We start from the raw sequence: 23,515 nt of genomic DNA on the forward strand, positions 1-23,515 counted from the left end.
ACCGTATCTCTACTAAAAATGCAAATATTAGCTGGGCATGGTGGCACGCACCTGTAGTCCAAGTACTTGGGAGACTGAGGCAGGAGAATCACTTGAACCATGGAGATGGAGTTTGCAGTGAGCTGTGACCACTGCATTCCAGCCTGGATGACAGAGCGAGACTCCGTCTCAAAAAAGAAAAACAAAATAAGAAATGGAAGTAGCTTGTGGACAGTCTCTGCTTTTAGCCCTGGATGAAAACTCTCTTGAGGTCCTGTCTTCTTTCAGATGAAGAAATGAAGGAAATATGTATCTTAATAAATTATCCTGCATGCTTTGAGAGATTCAAACATAGAAAGTTAAGGAATGTGTGTGCAGGAAATATTTAAATAGAAAATAGATTAGCTACAAAGGAATGTGTGTACAGGAAATAACAATAACTACAGTTGCAGAAAATAGCAGCTGGTACCAGTTGGTGGCCCTGGGGCAGGATGCTGGAACACACAGCAATCAGGAGTGGGATTACTTTACACTGGGGATCATCTGTACTTTTTGAAGTTTCTTAACCTATGCATGTAATGATTTCTAAAAATATGAAGAAGTTTGCTGGAATCTTAAAAGTGCGTGAATAGATTTAAGTCATAATTATTTTATTTTATTTTTTTGAGAAAGGGTCTCCCTCTGTTGCCTAGGCTGGGGTATAGTTGTGTGATCCCAGCTCACTGCAACCTCTGCCTCCCGAGTTCAAATGATCCTCCTACCTCTGCCTCCGGGGTAGCTGGGACTACAGGTATGCTCCACCATGCCCAGCTAACGTTTTTGTATTTTTTTGTAGAGACAGGGTTTCGCCATGTTGCCCAGGCTGGTCTTGAACTGCTGGGCACAAGCGATCTGCCCACTTCTGCCTCCCAAAGTGGTGGGATAACAGGTATGAGCCACCAATCCAGCTCACAATTATTTTCATTACCAAAAACTGTTATTTGTTTTATAGAAACATTCAATGAAGCAATCTGTTCTGCCAAAACCATTTGAAGTTTTTCTTGAAGTTTTACATCAGGAAAATAATAAAATGAAAAAATACCGGATTTTAAAACTTTGACATATTCAAATTTAGATTTGTTAATTAAAATTCTATGTACATAGAATGTTTCTTAGAGAAACTAATTTATTGCATTAGGGAAATATTCCTGCATCGGCTTACGTGCTACTTTTGGGGGTCTGAAAGTGAATCAACTTGCAGAACTTATATGATTATCTAGCAAGATTCACTCATTACAGAATTGTCTCATCCCCTTCAATGTGTCATCTCAGAAGAAACTTAAGCCATATTCAGACTGTGAAAAGATACATTTAGAAAAACTATTTTAAACCTCTGGAAACAGCACATATTTGGCCAGATGATGCTGATCGCCCTTGGTGGACTTGAAATATAGCAGCCAAAATTGTCTTCTGTGCTGTGTGGCCGATCTGCAGTAAAGAGGGCCCATTATACGCACTCACGAGAAAACTTATAATTTACAGTCCTTGCACCCAGCTGGGCCACGTAGTTGACACTTATGCTTTTGAACATCATTTTTTGGTTCTGGAGGTAATGGCAGCTGTATACAACTTTTCTAAGCAAGAAGTTATGCTATTCCTTTGAGGAATCTTTCCCAGACCTGGTTTCTTGCAAGGTTTTGAGGAATCTTATTGAGGCACAGAAAATTTACCCCAGATAAGCATCAGGCTTGAAAGTAGCCATCAGTCAGCTTCTCATTTAGCTGGTATCAGTGGGGTACATGTCAATTTGACAGAGCCCATGGTGGGCAAAAAAGAATTTGCAAATAATGGGATTTATTAATGCAGCCTCAACTTATGAAAATTACTGAGATTCAAGACACTAGAGGAAAGGGAAAAAATCACATATAATCTCCCTCTCGTGGAAAAGCACTTGCCATCATCCTTGAACAATGATAGCGCAGAGCTTAATTGCTTTGTAGTTACTGGGTAAGATCTGGTGTCAAGGACTTGAGTCTGCTCTACCATCTTTTTCCTGGCTCTTCGTTTGGAAACAAATACTAGCAATAATTGATGGTAAGTCCTCAGTTCCTAAGAATGTCACTGTGCTTTAATTTGAAGAGGCAACTTGAATCCAAAAATGTGCTTGAGTCAAGCATTTATTTTAAAATAAATAAATCCAAGGATAAATCCTGAACCTACAGATGGACCAACCTCCTGTGTCTTCTACTAAGTACAGTTCGGAGGCCCTAAGGCAAACTCGGATGTCATAATTTCAGTTTTAGAAAATAGCATTTATACATTTTAGAAATACTTTTAATGTGGGTTGAAATAAAAATGATTTTCTAGATAAGTCTGGCTTAATTAGAAAATGTAATGAGCTCTATTTCCTAGTTTGCCTCCAAGTTGTAACTTCAATTTCATCTTGTGGGCAGTCTCAGTTGTTAGTAGCTGCCTGAAGCAATAGGCTGAGAGAGACAGCCAGGCCAAGGGCAGGCTCAGGAAAGAACAGCGTGATTGACTATCATTGCCTGCATTGGGCGTGTGAGTGAGGAGAGGCAGCAGGTATTTGTTATTTTGGCCATAACTTTTCTATCAACTCAGGAAGAGAACTGGAATTCTTGAGCTAATAAACAATGCTCCCTCACGATCATTTTCTGAAACTTATGCTGTCCATCGCAATTGTTCATCATAGATTCTGATATTCGGTCCCCTACTCCATCAAAATATCCAGGAGAATTTCATATATAAGAATCCCAACCCATGTTCAGACTCTACTTTTGGGGTCTCTGAGATGGCTTAATAAATAGTGTAAGGGGGTAAAAATAATTTTCCCTTTACCCTTCTAAATTCTGGGCTGAGATCACCTGCTCCAAAAGACAGATTAAGAAGAAGAAGAAAAAACAAACAGAAGCTTACATGTACATTTCATATGTATTTGGGAGATACCCAGAGAATGAGCAAATCGCTCTCATTTTTAAAGTTTAATGTAAAAAAATTTTTTAGGGGCAGAGTCTTGCTCTGTTGCCCAGGCTAGAGTGCAGTGGCATGATCATAGTTCACTGTAACCTCAAATTCCTGGGCTCAAGCAATCCTCCTGCCTCAGCCTCCTGAGTAACCAGGACTACAAGCACATGCTACCATACCTGGCTAATGTTTAAAGTTTTTCGTAGAGACAGGGTCTTGCCGTGTTGACCAGGTTGGTCTTACTCTCCTGGCCTCAAGCAGTCCTCTTGCCTCAGCCTCTGAAAATGCTTGGATTACAGGTGTGAGCCACCATGCCCAGTGGGGAATGAGCAATTCTCAAAAAGGTGACTTCTAACTCTGGCTTACATAGCATCTTCAGTAAAGAACAATACATTTTTGGAGAAGTGACAAGACAAAGGAAAAAGACCTAGAGTCTCTAGAGGCAACAAATCATGGGAACGCAAATGCAGTCATACATCACTTAATAATGGGTATCTGTTCTGAGAAATGCATCATTAGTATAGCCTACTACACACCTAGGCTATATGATAGAGACTATTGCTCCTAGGCTACAAACCTGTACAGTATGTTACTGTCCTGAATACTGTAGGCAATTTTAACACAATGGTAAGTATTTGTGTACCCAAATGTATCTAAACCTAGGGAAGGTACTGTTGGCTGGGTGCAATGGCTTATGCCTGTAATCCCAGCACTTTGGGAGACCAAGGTGGGCAGATCACCTGAGGTCAAGAGTTTGAGACCAGCCTGGCCAGCATGGTGAAACCCTGTCTCTACTAGAAATACAAAAATAATTAGCCGGGTGTGGTGGCAGGCACTAGTAATCCCAGCTACTCGGGAGGCTGAAGCAGGTGAGTCGCTTGAACCCGGGAGGTGGAGGTTGCAGTGAGCCAAGATCTCACCATTGCACTCCAGCCTGGGTGGCAAGAGCCAAGACTTTGTCTCTAATAATAATAATAATAATAATAATAATAATAATGTTTTAAAAAATAAAAATAAACCTAGGGAAGGGTCTGTAAAAACACAGTGTTACAATTGTTGCAGTCTCATGGGACCACCATCATATATGTGATCCGTTAACCAAAATGCATGACTATATAAGAAACTAATGGCAGATAAATGCTAGTTAATTAAGTTTGTTATGTAGATTCCTCTGGGGTTGGTCTCCAGGCTGATAAGGGTCTAAAGTTGTCTCTGGTGTTGAACATTGTCCTTCCTGGTAGAGAGGGGAGGAGGACACTTTTGTAAACTCATGTCCTGCTTTTAGGCAAATGGGGGAGACAGAGATATTTCCCTGTGTTTTCTTCTCTGTTGCCTTCAGCTCAAAATAATCCTTTTGTCAAAGTGGCATATTTTCAGGTGGCATATTCTGCTACCCTTCAAAAGCATCCTTCTTCCTGAACAAGTTGACAATTCTGACAAGGAGTAGCAGATGGAGGCCAAATGATCGCCTTAACGACAAAGGCTAAATTAGAAGATGTAGCTTAATGTGAGATCCAGACATCTTCCTCACTGAACCCTAGAACCAGGTAGGCTTATCACCCAGGCACAGCCAGTGCTAGACTAGGGCGCATCTGGACATGGAGGGGCTTGTCCAGGCAAGACTTGAGGCACGGGTGTTGAAGGTAGGATAGGTCTCCCAAGAAGAAGCAAGGGACCAAGCTGATAACTCTTCCTCAATCTCACAATCAGCTCATTCATTCCTCCTCCTAGGGCAGTGTGAGTAAAGGTTTGGAGATAGATGAAAGGCAAGCTTGCGTCGCATCACACAAGCATCCTTGGACCTGGAAGATGGCATTAGGAATGGGGCAGATGAATTTCCCTCAATGGTGCCCATATTTCTATCTGCCTTACCTTAAAAATGTATTCCATATCTCTCCACTTTTCCCCATCCCCAGCATTCACACAGTGGTTCAAGCTGCTACCATCCTTCGTCTAGGTTCCATGCTATTGCAGTGGTCTTCTAATGGTCCTCCTGCGGTGATCCTTGTCCCCCTGCAACCCATTTCTGACAAACATCAGGGGACATCCTTGTGGAGGGCAAATCAGATCATGTTCCACCCCTGTCCAATCCACTGTGTCTTTTCATCACACAGTATAAATCACAACCTCACACCATGTTCAACAGCCCTGTGTAATTTAACTCTTCACCAACCCCTTTGACGTCCCCCCAACTCTGCCCCATGTCACTCCCTAGATTTAACCACATTGGCCTTCCTGATGTTCTTCCAACACTCCAATCTCATTTCTGCCTTGATTTCTTCTTCTTTCTTTCTTCTTCCTCCTCCTCCTCCTCCTCTCCCGCCACCTCACCCCAGGCTGGAGTGCAATGGTATGATCTTGGCTCACTGTAACCTCTGCCTCCCGGGTTCAAATGATTCTTCTGTCTCAGCCTCCTAAGTAGCTGGGATTACTGGTGTCCACAACCACGCCCAGCTAATTTTTTTTTTTGTATTTTTAATAGAGACAGGGTTTCACCATGTTGACCAGGCTGGTTTCAAACTCCTGACCTCAGGTGATCCACCCGCCTTGGCCTCCCAAAGTGCTGGGATTATAGGAGTGAGCCACTATGCCTGGCTGATATCTTCTTGATTGATGTTCCTTTCTGTTCTGAACACTGCTCACAAATTCTTTGCATCTCATCTCAATGTTACAGCTTCAGCAAGGCCTTTCCTGGCTGGCATTCTAAAGAAGCAACCTTTTCCTTAATGTCTGTCATTTTATCCTACTTACTTCTCTCACACCTGCCATCTTTTTATCTGTCTGTTTACTTATGTATTCGTTGTTTCCTCCCCCAGGGCAAGTAAGCCCCATGAAAACCGGGGTGTTGCCTGGGTGCCTTTCGGCACTTGGAGAGCTCATCATGAATTTGGCATTCCATAAATATCAATTTGCAGGGTATAAATACATGACCCCAAAATCATCAGACAGATTGTGTCCTGAATTTTAATTCAGAGAATACAGTTGAAGTAATGATTATGTCTTTTGTAAAAAACAAACAAAAACAAACAAACATAACCTGGCAGTGAGAGAATACGTCCTAACAGAAAGCAACTCTGCTAGCGAATCTGGAATTCAGTGTCATGGACATCATGCCCCAGGACATTCATGACTTGGGGGAAAAACACCCAGAATTTGGTCCCTCTGCCTGGATATTTTGTTTTGAAACTTGGAAGAGGCAATGGAGTGTTGTGATTAAGACGATAAACTCTACAGTCATATTGCTGGGCTTAAATCTGGCCTTCATCACTCACTAACTGTGTGCCCCTGGGCAAGTTACTTAAGTTCCTTGTGTCTCAGTTCCTTATCCATAAAAACGTGGATAATAACAATAACTACTTTTGATAATTATTGTAAACATTAATTAATATAGTCAGTAAATCTACTTAACATGGTGACTGGCACAAAACAAGAACTCAATAAAAGCTCATTGAAAGTAATAGGAGTATAATGGGTACAAAAAATAGAATGAATAAGATCTATTTGATAGCACAACAGGGTGACTATAGTTAATAATAACTTAATTGTATATTTTAAAATTACTTAAAGAGTGTAACTGCATTATTTGTAACTCAAAGGATAAGTGCTTGAGGGCATGGATGCTCCATTCTCCATGATATGCTCATTTCACATTGCATGCCTGTATCAATGCATCTCATGTACCACATAAATGTATACTCCTATGTACCCACAAAAATTTAAAAAATTAAAATATTTTAAAAATTTTAAAAAGTAATAGGGGTAATAATATAATTACATTTTGCTAGATGTTGGAGGGTAGTAACTGCCTTATAAGTTGTAACTACTTTTTTTTTCAATCATCTGCCTTTCTACTATGTTAGCTCTTTGAGGACACTGTCAAGATCTTTCTATTAATGAGCTCCCTGCTCCTTTGCCACATCTTATATTAGTGAAATATCAACAGGTAGGTGCATTACGTTCCACCGTTTTCCTCTTTTGTCTTCATCCTCTTCAGGTTTCTTTCTGATTGTTCCTTTCTGGATCAGTAGTTAGAAATATTAAGCCAGTTAAAAGTGTGCCCTTCTGTCACCACAGTTTTCCTGGTCAGTAAGATTGGCAGAGTGGCTTATAGAATAAGGAGGGGGCTCCTTGCTAGAATAAGGTAGGGGAGCTGCCCCTTGCACCTTCCCCTCTTCTCCAGACAGCATCAGCATCTCAGTCCAAGCTGATCTTCCCCTCTAAGACAGTAGCCTCTGCTTTCAAAATCACTCTACTTAGTTCCTCTGTCGACCCAAAGTGTGCTTGTAGCATATCCTCTAAGATAAGACAAGGGCCAAATCTAGCTTTGTCAAACACACACGCTCAGACAAAAGCCTGAGTTAAAATCCCTGCTCAGTGGCATTCTCTCTAGCTAGATGACCCCTGGCCATTGGGAACCCTGCTCTCTTCATCTCTCAAACTAAGATCCTCCCTGTCTTGCAGGGTTGTTGTTGACGATACTATGTAATAATATCTGCAGAAGTACTTTTAAACTGTAAGCAACAAATAATAGCTACAATTATACCTCCTCTACTGCCATACTGTCTCGCTCCAAAAACAAACCATAGTTGTTCTTCACGTATACAATTATAGACCTGGAAATAATGAGGCTTTCATCTGCCTGAATCATCTAGAATTATAGAAACAGCAATCTGCTACCACCAACTCAAACTCACTATCATGTCCTCTGCAGCTAATTGTCTTTGACAATCAATTTAGAAGTTAATAAAAAGGAAACATCTGGTGACAAAAAATAAGAAAGTATTAAAAATGGAAAGAAATACATCAAAAGGACACAGAATACAACTTATAGGGGCTCCCAATGGCAATATATGCAACAATTTGAATAATGAATGATGACAGTAATAGGTTATAAAACTTTGAATTAAGAAACATGAATCCATACTAATTAAATATTTTGTAATATAAAAGTGATGGTTAGCTGGGTGTGGTGGTACATGCCTGTACTCCCAGCTACTCAGGGGTACTAAGGCAGAAGGATCACTTGAATCCAGGAGTTCAAGGCTGCAGTGAGCCACTGATCACTCTGTACTCTAGCCTGGATGACAGAGCAAGAGCCTGCCTTAAAAAAAAAAAAAAAAAAAAAAAAAAAAAAAAAAGTCTTGAAGGGTGATAGGAAAAGGGGGAGGGAGGAAGTTTCCTTCTTTTTTTTTTTTTTTTTTTTTTTTTAGAAGGAGTCTCGCTCTGTCGCCCACGCTCTGGAGTGCAGTGTCGCAAACTTGGCTCACTGCAACCTCGGCCTTCTGAGTTCAAGCAATCTTCCTGCCTCAGCCTCCCGAATAGCTGGGACTACAGGCACATGCCACCATGCCCAGCTGATTTTTGTGTTTTTAGTAGAGATGGGGTTTCACCATATTGGCCAGGATGGTCTCGATCTCTTGACCTCGTGATCTGCTTGCCTTGGCCTCCCAAAATGCTGAGATTACAGGCATGAGCCACTGTGCCCAGCCAGGGGGGAAGTTTTTCTTTGTGGAAGAATGCCAACTAACAAATAATAGAATGGTCAGAGCAGAGTAGTGTGTGCCTGTAATCCCAGCACTTTGGAAGGATCGCTTGATGCCAGGTGTGCAAGACTAGCCTGGGCAACATAGTGAGATTTCATCTCTAACAAAAGTAAATAAATAACTAATTAGCTGGGCGTAGTGGCATACACCTGTAGTCCCAGCTACTCAGGAGGCTGTAAGGCAGGAAGGTCACTTGAGCCAAGAAGTTTGAGGCTGCAGTGTGCTATGATCATGCCTGTGAATAGCTACTGCACTTCAGCCTGAACAACATAGCAAGACCCCATCTCTAAAAAAAAAAAAAAAAAAAAAATCAGCATACTGTTAGCCAGCCAGCTCTTGCTGGTATTCTTTCTGCTATTTTTCACAAGTAAATTCACTCTGATCCAAAGTCTTGGGGAAAAAGTGAAATATATATCTCAGCTGAAATAAAGCAAGGTCTCTAGGTCTGTATCAACTATTTCCATGTCTAGAGGTGATCAGTGAATCTGCCACATAGGTAGTGAGTCACCTGTTAAGTCAGAAATTCCAGTATCTCTTTGGGAAGGTTAGCCTTTGTCTTGTCGATCCTATGCTTTTAATTGTAGCCATATGATCTCAAAAGCAAATGTAACAAAACCAAAAATAGACTAATGGCACTTAATTAAACTAAAGGGCTTTTGTCCAGCAAAAGAAACAGTCAACAGCGTAAACAGGCAATCTACAGAATGGGAGAAAATATTTGCAAATTATGCCTTGACAAAGGACTAATATCCAGAATTTATAAGGAACTTAAACCAACAAGAAAAAAGTGGTCCAAGTACATGAACAGACACTTTTCAAAAGGAGACATCAGCAACCAACATACGAAAAATGCCCAACATCATCGTAAACATGGGTTTACTCTGAAGCAGGCATTGAGCACAGCATGTCACTGAGATTCCCTTCGCTAATCTTTGTAATAACCATTTTTCTGCTCAGAAGAGGGAACAGATTGAAAGAGGTTAGTAATCTGTTGAAGGTCACACAGCTCATAACTGGCAAAGCTGTGTTTTGTCTACGTTAGTTCAAACCCTTTTGTTTTGAATTGTTCTCTACATAATGCCAAAATCAAGTATGAAAGTATCATATTTTATAAAAATATACATTTCTAATTATCAGAGAAATGCAAACTAAAACCACAATGAGTTACCATTTCACGCCAGTCAGAATGGCTATTATTAAAAAGTCAAAAAATAGCAGATGTTGGCATGGATGTAGAGAAAAGGAAATGCTTACACACGGTTGGTGGGAATGTACAGTAGTTCAAGCCCTATGGAAAACAGCATGGAAATTTCTTAATGAACTAAAAATAGAATTACTATTTGACCCAGGAATTCCATCACCAGGTGTCTACCCAAAGGGAAAAAGTTATTTTATCAAACAGACACTTTCACTTGTATGTTTATCTCAGCACTATTCACAATAGCAAAGTCATGGAATCAACCTAAGTGTCTATCAGTGGTGCACTGGATAAAGAAAATGTGGTATGTATACACCATGCAATACTACACAGCCATAAAAAAGAATGAAATCATGTCCTTTGCACCAATGTGGATACAGCTGGAGGCCATTATCCTAGGTGAAATAACTCAGAAACAGAAAATTGAATACTGCATGTTCTCACTTACACGTGGGAGCTAAACAATGGGTATCCAAGGCAAGGACATATAGATGGAAATAATAGACACTGGAGACCCCAAAAGGGAGGAGAGGAGAAGAGGGGGAAGGATTGATAAACTACCTGTTGGGTACTATGTTCACTGTTTGGGTGATGAGATCACTAGAGGCCCAAACCCCGGCATTATGAGGTATACCCGTGCAAGAAACCTGCGTGTGTACCCCTGAATCTATAATTAAAATTTTAGCCATATGACCACAGTAAGGGTAAAAAACCCGATCACTTTACTTTGAGTGTGAACCTGACTGTATTGATGAGCCGAAATCATCTGTTCAGCTTCATTAATGTGATCAGAAAATCAAGATCTAAAGAATGAATGTGAGTGCATTGACTGCCATGCACCTTTTTAAGGTCAAGTCATGATAACTGATCCAGTGTACTAGGCAACAAAAGAAAGCTCACAGTCACTTTGAAAATGTCATGTAGGCACCAGTTTCTAAGGCTCCTTCTAGCCACTATATGTAGAAGCATTTTAGCAACTGTGCTTTACGAGTTTGAAAACTTGGAGACATTTTTTTCAATTATAAGTCTTCAGACTAAGTTACTTTAAAAAATGTCTTTCATTTAGCGTTTACTATGAAGCAGGCATTGAGCACAGCGTGTCACTGAGATTCCCTCCTCTAATCTTTGTAATAACCTTTCTTCTGCTCAGAAGTGGGAACAGACTGAAAGAGGTTAGTAATTTGTTGAAGGTCACACAGCTCATAACTGGCAGAGCTGTGTTTTGTCTACTTTATTACAAACCCTTTTAAACTGTTCTCTACAATAATGCCAAAATCAAGTATGAAAGTATCATATTTTATAAAGATTCTTCTATTTACCAAAACACAGACATGCACAGCACTTTTTAAAGCTGTCAAATACGTGGACTTCATTTTGTAGTAGCTTATTAAAGGGAAACTACAAATAGTTCTTTGAGAAGGTACAATATTGTTCCTGGATGGAAAGTGAAATTTGGATGATCACATTAAGTTTGGAGAATAAATACATGCTGTTAATAAGAACAGTTCGAATTCTATTTAAAATTCTGTTAACAATGTAAAAAGCTTTTTCTTGTATTTATTCCACCTAAGCTCCCTGGACTCACAGTTTACCTTAAACTATCAAGAAAAGGAGTATAAAAAGATTTTTGTTGTATTGCATTCCTATATATCCAGTTTTCTCCTAGGTATCAGGTGTCAGAAATAGTGCTATACAGCCTCTAGGTAGAGTTCTCTTGCGGATGGCAAATAGGTATTCCAGGGATTTGCCCAAAGGTGAATTTTAATGAGATCTGCCTACTTCTTTCTTACCTTGAGAAGTATGAGTATACTCAGGGCTGTGATGGCATGTAAATGAGTTCTGCTCCTACGCTAATTAGATCAGGCCTCTGGAGAGTAGCCAGCTGTTGGTTTTTAAAGGAAATAAAACTATAGGTCACAGAAATAAGTCATTTCAAAGCTGGTTTTTAGAGACCTTTTCTAGCATAAGAAACAGCTATATGTCCCAGAAGGAGCAATCAACATGTCTGGGTAAAGAGAGAGGAGGAGAGTGAGCAGGTAAATAGGGTCATTATTTCCAAGCTTTTCCCTGGAATTCATTACCTGCACAAAGTGTAGTCTCCAGACCTTGAGTGCTGCCTCTATTTTTATTTTTACTATAAATTCATAGTTTATCTTGATATTTAGTAAAAACCAAATAATGGTAATACAGTAGTCCCTACTTATCCTCAGAGGATGTGTTCCAAGACCCCCAGTGGGTGTGTGAAGCATTCGATACCATGGAACTCTACAAAGTACTATATTTTTTCCTATTCATATCTACCTGTGACAACGTTTAATCTATAAAATAGGTACAGTAAGAAACTAACAACAATAAAACAGAATGCTTATAACAGTATACTATAATAAAACTTATGTGAATGTGGTCTCTCACTCCAAATAACATATTGAATGTAATATTTTCAGACCTTCCTGGACCGTAACTGAAACTGTAGAAAGTGAAACCAAGGGTAAGGAAGACTACTGTACTAAACTCAGTCTTCCTTGGCTCCCAGGGAATTTCACTCTACTCCTCCTCCTCCAATATCTCCAGTACTTCCTTCTCTGTCATCTTCTCTTGCTTCACTTTCTCTACCAACCAGGATTGATTAGATGTTCTCCATATTTGGCTTTGACTCTATCCTCTTTTTTAAAGAAATCTCTCTTGATCATCTTACCCACTTCTAAGGCATCAATCACTAAGGAAAATAAAATCTTATAAGAATGCGTGTCCAATCAAAGAAAAGGGAAGAGATGTTACATTATCCATCTGATGAGGGCTTTTTACCCCTTTTTTAGCCGTGGACCCCTTTGGCAGTTGATGAAACCTATGCATTATTCCCTGAATCATGTTTTTAAATTCATAAATTAAAATACAGAGGATTGCAAAGGAAACCAAAAATGTTAAAGTTAGCAGAATATTTTTACAAATACATTTATAATATGCTCATGTGTATCCTGCAGTACATATTCACAAAATAACAAGATCCGCTCACTACCACACTTTCAAACTAGTGAGAAAGACTTGGAAATGTTGTCTATAACTGTACCACAGGATGAAAATTTTTAATGGAGACAAAATTGCAGGTTTCATTAATGTTCTTATGGTTTGTTGCCTATGTTCATAACTGAAGGGAAATTTACATTTTAGTTAGTGACTAGGGAAAATAAAGATGTAGAATTCAAGTGCACAGATCCCCCTGAATTCTACCCATAGATCCAAGTTTAAGAACACCTGGTCTAAAGATTTCCAAAAAAGATTGGGAATCGTGACTTACTTGTATGCCCAAGAGAAGCCATAGGGACACTACGAAGAAGGCGATGTTATGGAGCTATCTATAATTGCACAATTATACTATATTCCTCCCCTCATATGTTTGGTTTATCTGGGCTTCCTGTGTCTCCTCTTGACTTTCTCCACATACCTTTTATGTCATATCAAAGTAAAATTAAAACTAGCTACTTCTTTATTTGGTGGCAGCTGTTGTGTTTTGGCATTGTTTTGTTGGAGGGATGTTTTTGTTTGTTTATTGGATTGTTTTTTTAAATATATCCATCGGTTGTAGGGGAGGCAGAAACTAATGAGTATCTGGGATTATTTATCCATGCTATGTCTAGCTTCTATTCACATAGATAATTGGGCTTTAAATGTGGATAGAACTAAGACATCCAACTTCAACCTTTGTCTATTGCCTTCGAAGGCCTTGAGGTAGATCAAATAATCCTTTTTCCATCTTGTAACTCTCTCTCCCCTTGGCTTCATGAACGCTGCTTCTCCTGGACCCCTCTTGTCTTCCTGCTTCTCTAAAGGTCTCTCTTCTGAACCCTCTCATCTGTTTCACTCAACCACCAGTAGGCATTTCCCTCACTTTAGGCTTTGGACTGGTTTTCTCATCGTCTTTTCTTGTTTGATACTCTCTCCCAATCCCCAGTTTACATTCTTTCCTATGTTCCTTGTCAGGTTTTTTTTTTTTTTTTTTTTGAGACGGAGTCTCGCTCTGTCACCCAGGCTGGAGTGCAGTGGCACGATCTTGGTTCACTGCAAGCTCCACCTCCCGGGTTCACACCATTCTCCTGCCTCAGCCTCCCGAGTAGCTGGGACTACAGGCGCCCACCACCACGCCCGGCTAATTTTTTGTATTTTTAGTAGAGACGGGGTTTCACCGTGTTAGCCAAGATGGTCTCGATTCCCTGACCTCATGATCCGCCTGCCTCGGCCTCCCAAAGTGCTGGGATTACAGGTGTGAGCCACCGCACCCGGCCCCTTGTCAGTTTCAATGGATCCCAGCTCCCCACCTCCCAGTTGAGATTTTAACGACACCCAACATGCATTCTTTGGACACTCACTGTGCACAATTATACTATAGTATATAGTTACATTAGGCACTGGGCATACAATTCCGGACCAACGAAACATCCTGCCCTCACACACACTATAATCCATCAAGGAAGGCCTTAATCAAGTAATTTCAGGAGTGAGGTGTAGGATGAAACAGGAGGAGCAGGTCACTGCAGAAGTTGATATTAAGGGGATCTAGCCTAGTTTGGGGGTATAAGGAAGCCAATCAGAAGAAGTGAAGTTTCGATTGAAACTTTAAAGGTTAACTGGGAGATGGCTCAATAACCAGTGTAGGAATTGGGATTAGGACAATGCGTGTGAAATGCAAAAGTCAGAAAGAATAGTGGGGAAGGAAGTAAAGATGACAAATATGGCTGTGGTGTGGAATTCACAAAGGGCATTTAAATCCAGTGAAGCTGCAGAGAGGGAGGCCAGGCTGGTAAACACTTGTCAATCATGTGGGGGCGGGTCAAGGGCATCATCCTAAAGACAGTGGGGAGGTCCATAGGAAGTTTCATTAGGCAGCAGGCAGAGTGTCCAGATTCACATTTTTAAAAGATTAATCCAACTCTAGTAGGGAAAATGGTTTGGAGAAGGGCGGGAACCCATGTGAAGACATCATTGGAGGGGGTTATACAGCCCAGTTAAGAGACAATATGTTGGTTTTGCAAGAAAATGTGAGTCCTCACTGTTTCTGCTTTACCTGTCCCTCATACGTTTAAGATTTGACCTTGAAAATGTCCACTGCGTGCTTCTTTTCATTCTCACTGACCAAATTCAAGCTTCTTTTTTTCCCCTGGACTATTGCAGCAGCTTTACTCTCTACTGACTTATCTTCTATTTCCTGTTTCTCCATGCCAGTGGCATACAGGTGTGCTGTCAGACTTAGCCCCTAAAATACACTTGGTCGTTCCCAAATGCAACAAAATTAAGTCCAAACTCTTCTCCCTTGTTCACCACCTCTGCAGTGTGGTCCCTACATATGCTGTCAGCTTTCTCCACCATCACAAGCTCCTACGGTAACTTTCCTGCTTCACGCTGCCCTTGGCTCACTAACTCACAAATATACAGACATGCTATGTTTTACAAACTCCTCCCTCCCTCCTAGAATACCTTTCTCTTCCAACTCGCTCATAAAAAAATTTCATCTTTGAAGACTAGTTTCAAGCCTGGCTTCCTTCAGGTTTCCAGCCCAGCTTCCTCCTAGATGTTCCCAATCAGAATTTTTCCTTCCTGCACATGTTCCAGTGATTCTTTAAGTGATGTGTTTTCCCTCTGATTAAGCTTCTTACCCTTGCGTCACCATTTATTAGAGTCTACCTCCTATTTGAGTCAGTACGTATGAGATAGGCTTTTCCACTAAATTCTGTTTCTGAGGGCTAGGGAGATTTGTGGTAGTCATTTCTGTGTTGCACATAGTGATTTGCCTGCCCTGTGCTTATAAAGGCTCAACAAATTTTAAATAAGTTTTTGGGTGGTGATAGGCTGATTGGACTCCAAAATTGCAAATTTATCTGAGCCACATACCCAGAGCCCATTCTGGTTATAATATTTTAGGTTGATCAAATACAGAACATTTTACTAGCAGTATTGTTTTTGTTTCAAAAGCTGGCTAAATGCAACATGTCTTAGTAAGAGTAACAATTAAGTATTTTATTGAGAAGTGCTGAATTCTTTGTTGAAAGCTGAAATTTGTTCTATAAATACTTTATTCTATAAGTATTTCATGATAATTATGAATAAATTATAGAATAAATACTTTATTCTATAAGTATTTCATGATAATTATGTCTCTGGCTCTGTGCATACAACTATGCAAATCGGTGTTCTGGAAGTACCTAACAGGTATTTTCATAAGGACTTGAGGTTTTTCCATCAAGAATTGCAGGAGGCTGGCTGCAGTGGCTCATGCCTATAATCCTAGCACTTTGGGAGGCCAAGGCAGAGGGGATCATGAGAGGTCAGGAGTTCGAGACCAGCGTGTCCAACATGGTGAAATCCCGTCTCTATGAAAAACACACAAAAAAGTTAGCCAGGCATGGTGGCAGGTGCCTGTAATCTCAGCTACTCAGGAGGCTGAGGCAGGAGAACTGCTTGAACCTGGGAGGCGGAGGTTGCAGTGAGCCAAGATCGCACCACTGCACTCCAGCCTGGGCAACAGAGCGAGACTCCATCTCAAAAAAAGAATTGCAGGAGAGTATACATTAATAAATAAAGCTTAATAAAGCTGGAAAAAATAGCTCGTTCCTTTGTTCAGAAGTTATCTGTCACCTATCTCAGAAGTGAAAAAAAGGCAGCCAAGGAAAGATATGACAATACAACGGATATATTGTCAATATAATAAAAAGTATAAAAAGAGAAAACAAACTTATTAGAATATTGCCAATTGCAGTTTATTTAGGGCTTGATTATTACTATAATTTTATCCTTTTCTTAGCTCTAATATTAATAAAGCCCTGCAACAAGCAGGTTTTATAATTTTCTTCTCAGTGTCACTTTACACTGTAGGCTAGGAAGCATCAGTAGATGCTCAGCAATAATTACTGCATTTATTGAGTTCCAATATATGCCCCACATTGTTTTAGAAACGGGAGATAGGCAAAACTCAATTTATAGTCTCAGATAGCTTGCAAAGTAGTATCTTGTATAGGAATTGAATCGCTTCCAGGGAAAAATAAAGGAATATATTACTAGAAGAAGATGCTTGTGTAGGAAGCTCACAATTTTTTTTCCAGGCTAGATTGAAACTGGACATTAGAGACATACTCTGTTACACTTTTCTGAAATATGAGTGCTAACTATGGAAAAATAGAGCATAAACTCTGAGAACACAGTAGGTTAGTAGAGGTTAAATGTAAGAAGATTTTGTGGAAAAAAATGTAAATTATGAGGACAGAATGCATTCAGAATGAGTAAAGAGTATTTTTTAGATGTCTGCTGTATGCATATATAAAGATCTGTGGCTTCAAATTTGACTAGATTTTGTTTGTTTGTTTTTCAAAATCTTTTCTAAGAATTGCCCTGGTGGAAAATATTCCTGAAGGCCTTAACTATTCAGAAAATGCACCATTTCACTTATCACTTTTCCAAGGCTGGATGAATTTACTGAACATGGCCAAAAAGTCTGTTGACATAGTGTCTTCCCATTGGGATCTCAACCACACTCATCCATCAGCATGTCAGGTAAGCTACATCCTCTGTGTGTGTGATGATTTTACTTATGTGCATTTTCCACTCCTTAGTATTCTGCTCCTCCACTCCTCAAACTCAAGCTCATTTTAGTCTACCCGCACCCAGAGTACATGTACATTATTACATTTATGTAGATGTGCCGTTGTTAATCATATGTCACTCAGCTCCTACTAGAATGCCAGGTTTGCAAGGACAAAATCATGTTTCATCTTTGCCTACAGTCGGCTCTTTATACAGAATTGCTGTGTTGTACAACTTCAGGACGTGCTATTTACATGATAATCTCTGTCAATGGCATGGTCCAGAATTTTGCTTCGCCCAACCTGCATGTTTACAGTTCTAATTGTGTAACTGCTCGCTGAGGCATTTATTTGGTTAATTTGTGTTATAATTCACCTTTGAAGTTATAATTCACCCACAGCCACATTTTTTTAATAGAGTGAAATTTCCCAGGATAGTTGTTTTTCTCGACTGTCATATTTGGATGAATGGGAAACAGAAATATGCTTATTTCTTTTAAAAAATAAGGCTCGGAGAACTACCTTTAGAAAACTGACTTAATCATCTAAACGATTTCTGAATAAAATGCTCTGGGTGTAAGAAAATGGTGCTGGTGATTTTAGTGTGTTTTTCTTTATATTGGTACAACTATGATAGTTTACATTAAGCTACCCTATCTAAATATATAGCCATTGGCCTACACTTAAATGTCATATGTAAGTCAAGGGTAAAACAAGTTTTGTCTCCTTTTATGCAAAATGTGTTGGCATTAAGCTTATAATCATGATCTCATTGGTAGTTTAAAAGCTATTGAATCTACTCAATTATACTATTTTAAAGTCAAAAGTTACTGCAAAATAAAAACAAAAAACACAAAGGCCGTAACTAAAGAAGAATGGAATGAGTTTACTAACTGTGTTCTGCACTTTTCCATCTCTACTAAAGTTTAAGTATGTGTTTCAGGATTTATTACTCCATAATGCCTCCTAAAATGTAGTGGTTTAAAGAAATAGTATCTATTTGTTCATGATTCTGGGCAGGATTTGGCAGAGAGGACTTACCTCTGATCCATATGGTGTTGGCTGGGGTGGGTTGCCCGGGGATGGAGAATCCTGGATGGCTTTCCTCACATATCTGGTATCTCAGCTGGGGTGACTGGAACGTCTGGGATGGCTGAGTCTCTCTGCATGTTCTGTCATGATTCAGTAAATCATCTTGAGCTCCTTACACGGTGGTTGGATCCTCAGAAGGCAAAGAGCTCTGGAATCCTAGCATGTTGCTCCCAATCTATTCCATTGGTAGAAGAACGTCTCAAGGAAGAGAGGAGCAACGTTGCTCCAGGAAGAGAGGAGTAACATCCAAGTACAGGAATGAGGATTATTGGTGACCATCTTTGGAAATAACATACCACAGCCCACTCTCTGGCAGTAGCAATTCATGTCTCCCTTTTACATGCAAAACACGTTCACCTTATTCCTCAAAATGGGAATTCTACTACATCAAGGGCTCTGGAGGGAAGCCAGAGATCACCGCCAATACCCCTTTTGCTCTTATGCGGGCTCTTTGGCTAGATCTAGAAATCAAATTGACATCAGGCAGATTAGCAGGAGAAAAGTCAACAAATTTTATTAGTTTTACTCGTACATGTGGATCTTCACAAGAGAGTGAAGTCCAAAGAAGTGGCCAAAGTAAGATTTTTTATACTTTTTAGACAAAGAACAATAAATTTGAGGAGAAACGACAGGACAAAGGGGGCAGTCAATTTCTAGGGGAGTCACCAGGAGATATAGAAGGGGTATAAAACCAGTGGGAGATAGGGCTACTTCATTAAGTGTATTTATTCAGGTCCATGGCAGCCCCCAGTTTCCAGTCTCTGGTGATAAGGGCTATTTTCTCACCCTGGTACAGGGAGGGTGTGCTTCTCAGAAGAATCTTTATGGTTTGCTGCCCACAGGAAGAGACAGGTCAGCTATCCCTTACTGAACTACAATTTTCCCAGTGTTTTCCACTTGAAATAATCATCACTATACCAACCTGACATATTTTGAGATGGCACATCCTTCACTCCTTCAGCTCAAAATCCAGAGTCTCTATTTGCACCAGGTCTGGATCTGAGTGAGGATTCTCATGTGGGTTTCTCTTGATTTGGAAACATGCAAGCCCAAAATTTGTCTTTTCTTTAGGCTAGAACCATTCAAATTCTTCCCTTCTACTTATATTTTTATTTTATTTTATTTTATTTTTGGAGACAGAGACTCACTGTGTTGCTCAGGTTGGAGTGTAGTGTTGCAACCTCGGCTCTCTGCAACCTCCGCCTCCTGGGTTCAAGCAATTCTCCTGTCTCAGCCTCCCGAGTAGCTGGGATTACAGGTTCGCACCACCACGCTCAGCTAAGTTTTCATATTTTTAGTAGAGATGAGGTTTCACCATGTCAGCCAGGCTGGTCTCGAATTCCTGACCTCAAGTGATCCACCCGCCTTGGCCTCCCAAAGTGTTGGGATTATAGGTGTGAGCCACTGTGCCCGGCCCCCTTCTACTTATTTCGAAATGGAGAATAGATTATTGTAAACTGTAGTTTACTTCTATAGTTACTGTAGAAGTACTTCAAAAACTTGTAATCTGCCTGAAGAATTTCAGCCGGCTTCACAAGTTCATTAGTTGTATTTTCCATGTTCTATTTTATAGCAGGTGGTACTATTGCAAGCACTCTGCCATTGCATAATACAGATGGCCCTTTCTCAAGGCTTCAAAGGAAATTTCCTACTCTTCTTCCAGCCTTGAATGATAGGAGTAGAGGCTAGCCTCCATCATAACCCAATCCCACATGGCTTTGTTTATTTACTTATTAATTTTTTTGAGATGGAGTTTTGCTCTGTTGCTGAGGCTAAAGTGTGGTGGTGTGATCTCGGCTCACTGCAACCTCTACCTCCCGGGTTCAAGTGATTCTCCTGCCACAGCCTCCTGAGTAGCTGGGATTGCAGGCACCTGCCACCACACCAAGCTAATTTTTGTATTTTTAGTAGAGATGGGGTTTCACCATGTTGGCCAGGCTGGTCTTGAACTGACCTCAAGTGATCCACCAACCACAGTCTCCCATATGACTTTAGGTAGATGTTATTGATGTAGAAGGGTAGATGCTAGATGTTATTGATGTAGAAAGATGATAACACTTAGAAGCTTAGTTCATGTCACTCTCTAACAACTGGCCTGCTGCCAACAAATGGAATTTTTCAACTTACTGCCTATGACCTAACTATCGTTGAACTCACAGGCAAGCTTTTAGGAAGAGACCTAGTTTAGAATAATGTCTTCTGGTAGAGTCATACTGTTCCTGCCAAAGAGACACATCTTACCTGGCTCTCGTCTCCCTAATAGCAACAGACTTCCGTACAATGTAAAACCAGTTGGTTTTCTGTAGTTTTGAGCCTAATTTTGCTTTGCCTGTTTATAAGGGGAAGATCTGCCTTTGCAAACATGAAGGATAGAAGGGCTTTATTTGCTTTGGGAATTAAATGGATTAAAGGTACTGTGAGACTGATCTTGCAGTTCTCCCTACACCTGTCTGTCCCTGGCCATGTCCTGTGGGGAAGCAATGATGTTTGGAGGGTTCTCACTTCAACAAAGTAGTGGAATTTCTCCTATTCTTCTAGTTTGTTGGTGGCCAAGTGACTGTTTCTGCAGAATCCCAAGCCTTTGGTCCCCACTGGCCAAGAGCCAGGCATGGACCATGGTCTTAAAGAGCAAGCATGCAGAATTTAGGGTGTTTTGTTGCCTGACTGGCTCCCTCTCACCTTGCCCCTATTCACCTCTCTCAACCCCTAGAGCCATATGCACAACAGGTTAGCATTAAAAGGTCCGGGAGAACTTATCTGAAGACCACATTTCTTGGGCACTTAAAGATTAATTTTGGAGAGCCGGGTGTGGTGGCCTGTAATACCAGCACTTTGGGAGGCCAAGGCAGGCAGATCACCTGAGATCAGGAGTTTGAAACCAGCCTGGCAAACATGGTGAAACCCCATCTGTACTAAAAATACAAAAATTATCTGGGTGTTGTGGCACATGCCTGTAATCCCAGCTACCCAGGAGGCTGAGACAGGAGAATTGCTGGAACCTGGGAGGCGGAGGCTGCAGTGAGCTGAGATTGAGCCACTGCACTCCAGCCTGGGGGACAGAGTGAGACTCTGTGTATTTAAAAAAAAAAAAAAAAAAAAGGAAAAAGAAAAAGATTATTTTTACAGTCTATTCCCCTCCTTTCCCCCTCTCACTGGGCAGGTAGGGGAATAATTGTGAAGTGATGAAGAATGGAGAAAGGAAACAGGTACTTGCTGCCAACTCCTTCTTTTTAGGTGCAGTTCAAGGACCCCTATATCCTGTTTTTTGCAGATAAAATCACCAAGTTTTACCCTAAAACTTCACTGCCTATAAAGAGGCACTAACTGAAAGCTACTTTGATTGAAATTTTTACCTGATTTTATCTTTCAAATGGAAAAAGAAATTCAAGACTACCCAACGTTTCGAACTTTGGGCAGGCAGTCTTTGGACTTGTGTGTGCCCTTTTATCTTTATCAAGACCCTATAAATATTGGCAGATAGTCTCTCATTGGTTTATCGCATGCAAAAATATGCTAGGAAAAAACAGTTCACACCCTGATTACTCAAGTGAGCCAAATTTAAATTTTCTTTAAAATATTCTGGTGCCAAACACTATCCTTCACAAATATGTGTGATAAAAAAATGTGTCAGGTTCACAGCTTCTTTTTCATTAATTTTTTTAAAGATAATATTTTTTTATTTGGGGGACAATAGTCAAATGTGACATTTAATTTTAAACCAACAGAGCCAGAAAAGTCCTAAATGGAACCATAGATGGCACATACATAAAGAGGGACTATAACAAAAAGCAGCCCAGATGTTTTTTATAAGGTAGCAATAAGAAAATGCACCAAGAAACCACGTAGCCAATGGCAGGCGGAACAGCTCAGCAGCAGACGCACACATTTTATTGGTCTGGTCTCTGGATGAATAGCAATTTTGTTAGAGTGAGTGTGATGGTTGCTACTAACAGGAATGATGAATATGTGCTTTTTTATTTCACACACATTTTATTGGTCTGGTCTCTGGAAGAGTAGCAATTTTGTAAGAGCGAGTGTGATGGTTGTTACTAACAGGAATGATGAATATGTGCTTTTTTATTTTTCATTTGCGTGGAAACAGACATGTTGATTTAAAATGTGTTTTTAATCTGTACCTCCAAAAGGTTGCTGTTTGGGTTTCCACCCTGAAAAACCCACTTTGTTTTTCTTGTCTCTTTCCTGGTGTTAATCTGTTTGTGTTTGTTTCCTTCTGTGCTAAAGGAAACTGGACGGTGCCCTTACTCCGTATCACAGCCTGCTAAGGGCTGCTGAGGTCTAGAGTTTCATGATAACTGTATGTTAGAATTTTATGAAAATACGTGGTCCGGCAAAAGTTTTTTGTTTCTGTCTGGATGATGAGTTGCCACCCTAAAATGTTGAAATTCCTGGGACATCTTGATTGCTAATTTATGAGACAAAATGATGGGAATTTATGAAATCAAGCCTGTTCAGAAACAGTCAGGAAATATAACTGACAAAGGCTCATTAGTAGAGCTACCTAATTCACTGGGTTAAAAAAAAGAAAAAACTCACACTCTATGAATTCACTGTGAGGAACCTATAAAATAATTAATAAGCTGCAACAATGGAATCTTAAGGAGATGTATTTATGTGAAATCAATTAGATACTGGTCTACCAGTGAGCTGTGATTGCCAACTGATGATACATCAGAATTGTTTGATTTCGAGAAATTATGATTTTTTTAAATCAAACAGTATATATGAAATTGCAAGCAGCAAGCATAAGAGCTCAGTGATCCAGGAGGTTGTTTTTGGGAAGTACAGGCCTGGATCCTACATCTACACAGTGGCTAGCAGATCTTAGCAAGACTGCAGAAATGAGCCAGGAGTGGAGCTGAGGTTTTTTTGTTTTGTTTTGTTTTGTTTTTTGACAACGTTGGGCAAGAGGATGAACTCTCTATGCCTCAATTTCCTCAAGCCAGGAGTGGAGCTGAGGTTTTTGTTTTGTTTTGTTTTTTGGCCTACTTATTAGCTATGCAACCTCGGGCAAGAGGATGAACTCTTTATGCCTCAGTTTCCTCGACAGCAAAATCAGGGTGATAACAGAACCTGCCTCATAGGTGGTTGTGCAGATTAAATCAGTTAATACCTGTAAAGAGTATAGAACAGTGTTTGACCATTTTAGTGCC

General features: G+C 40.2%; 1 protein-coding gene across 5 annotated transcripts in view; it reads left to right on the forward strand.

Annotated features, from left to right (window-relative positions):
* Positions 1-23,515, forward strand: part of PLD5 (phospholipase D family member 5) — a 436,159-nt gene that overhangs the window by 221,100 nt on the left and 191,544 nt on the right. For 4 of the 5 annotated variants that reach the window (XR_008527647.2, XM_054560816.2, XM_054560813.2 and 1 more), the window contains exon 3: positions 17,055-17,223. The exons of the other annotated variant lie outside the window; for it this stretch is intronic. Coding sequence is in view for 3 of the 4 variants with exons in the window: in XM_054560816.2 (XP_054416791.1) it covers positions 17,055-17,223 (169 nt within the window). In the remaining variant the exon portion in view is untranslated. The remainder of the gene's footprint in view (positions 1-17,054; positions 17,224-23,515) is intronic. 5 annotated transcript variants of the gene reach the window in all.

The sequence above is a fragment of the Pongo abelii genome, chromosome 1 (genome assembly GCF_028885655.2).
Source record: "Pongo abelii isolate AG06213 chromosome 1, NHGRI_mPonAbe1-v2.0_pri, whole genome shotgun sequence".
In the NCBI taxonomy this organism is placed as follows: domain Eukaryota; kingdom Metazoa; phylum Chordata; class Mammalia; order Primates; family Hominidae; genus Pongo; species Pongo abelii.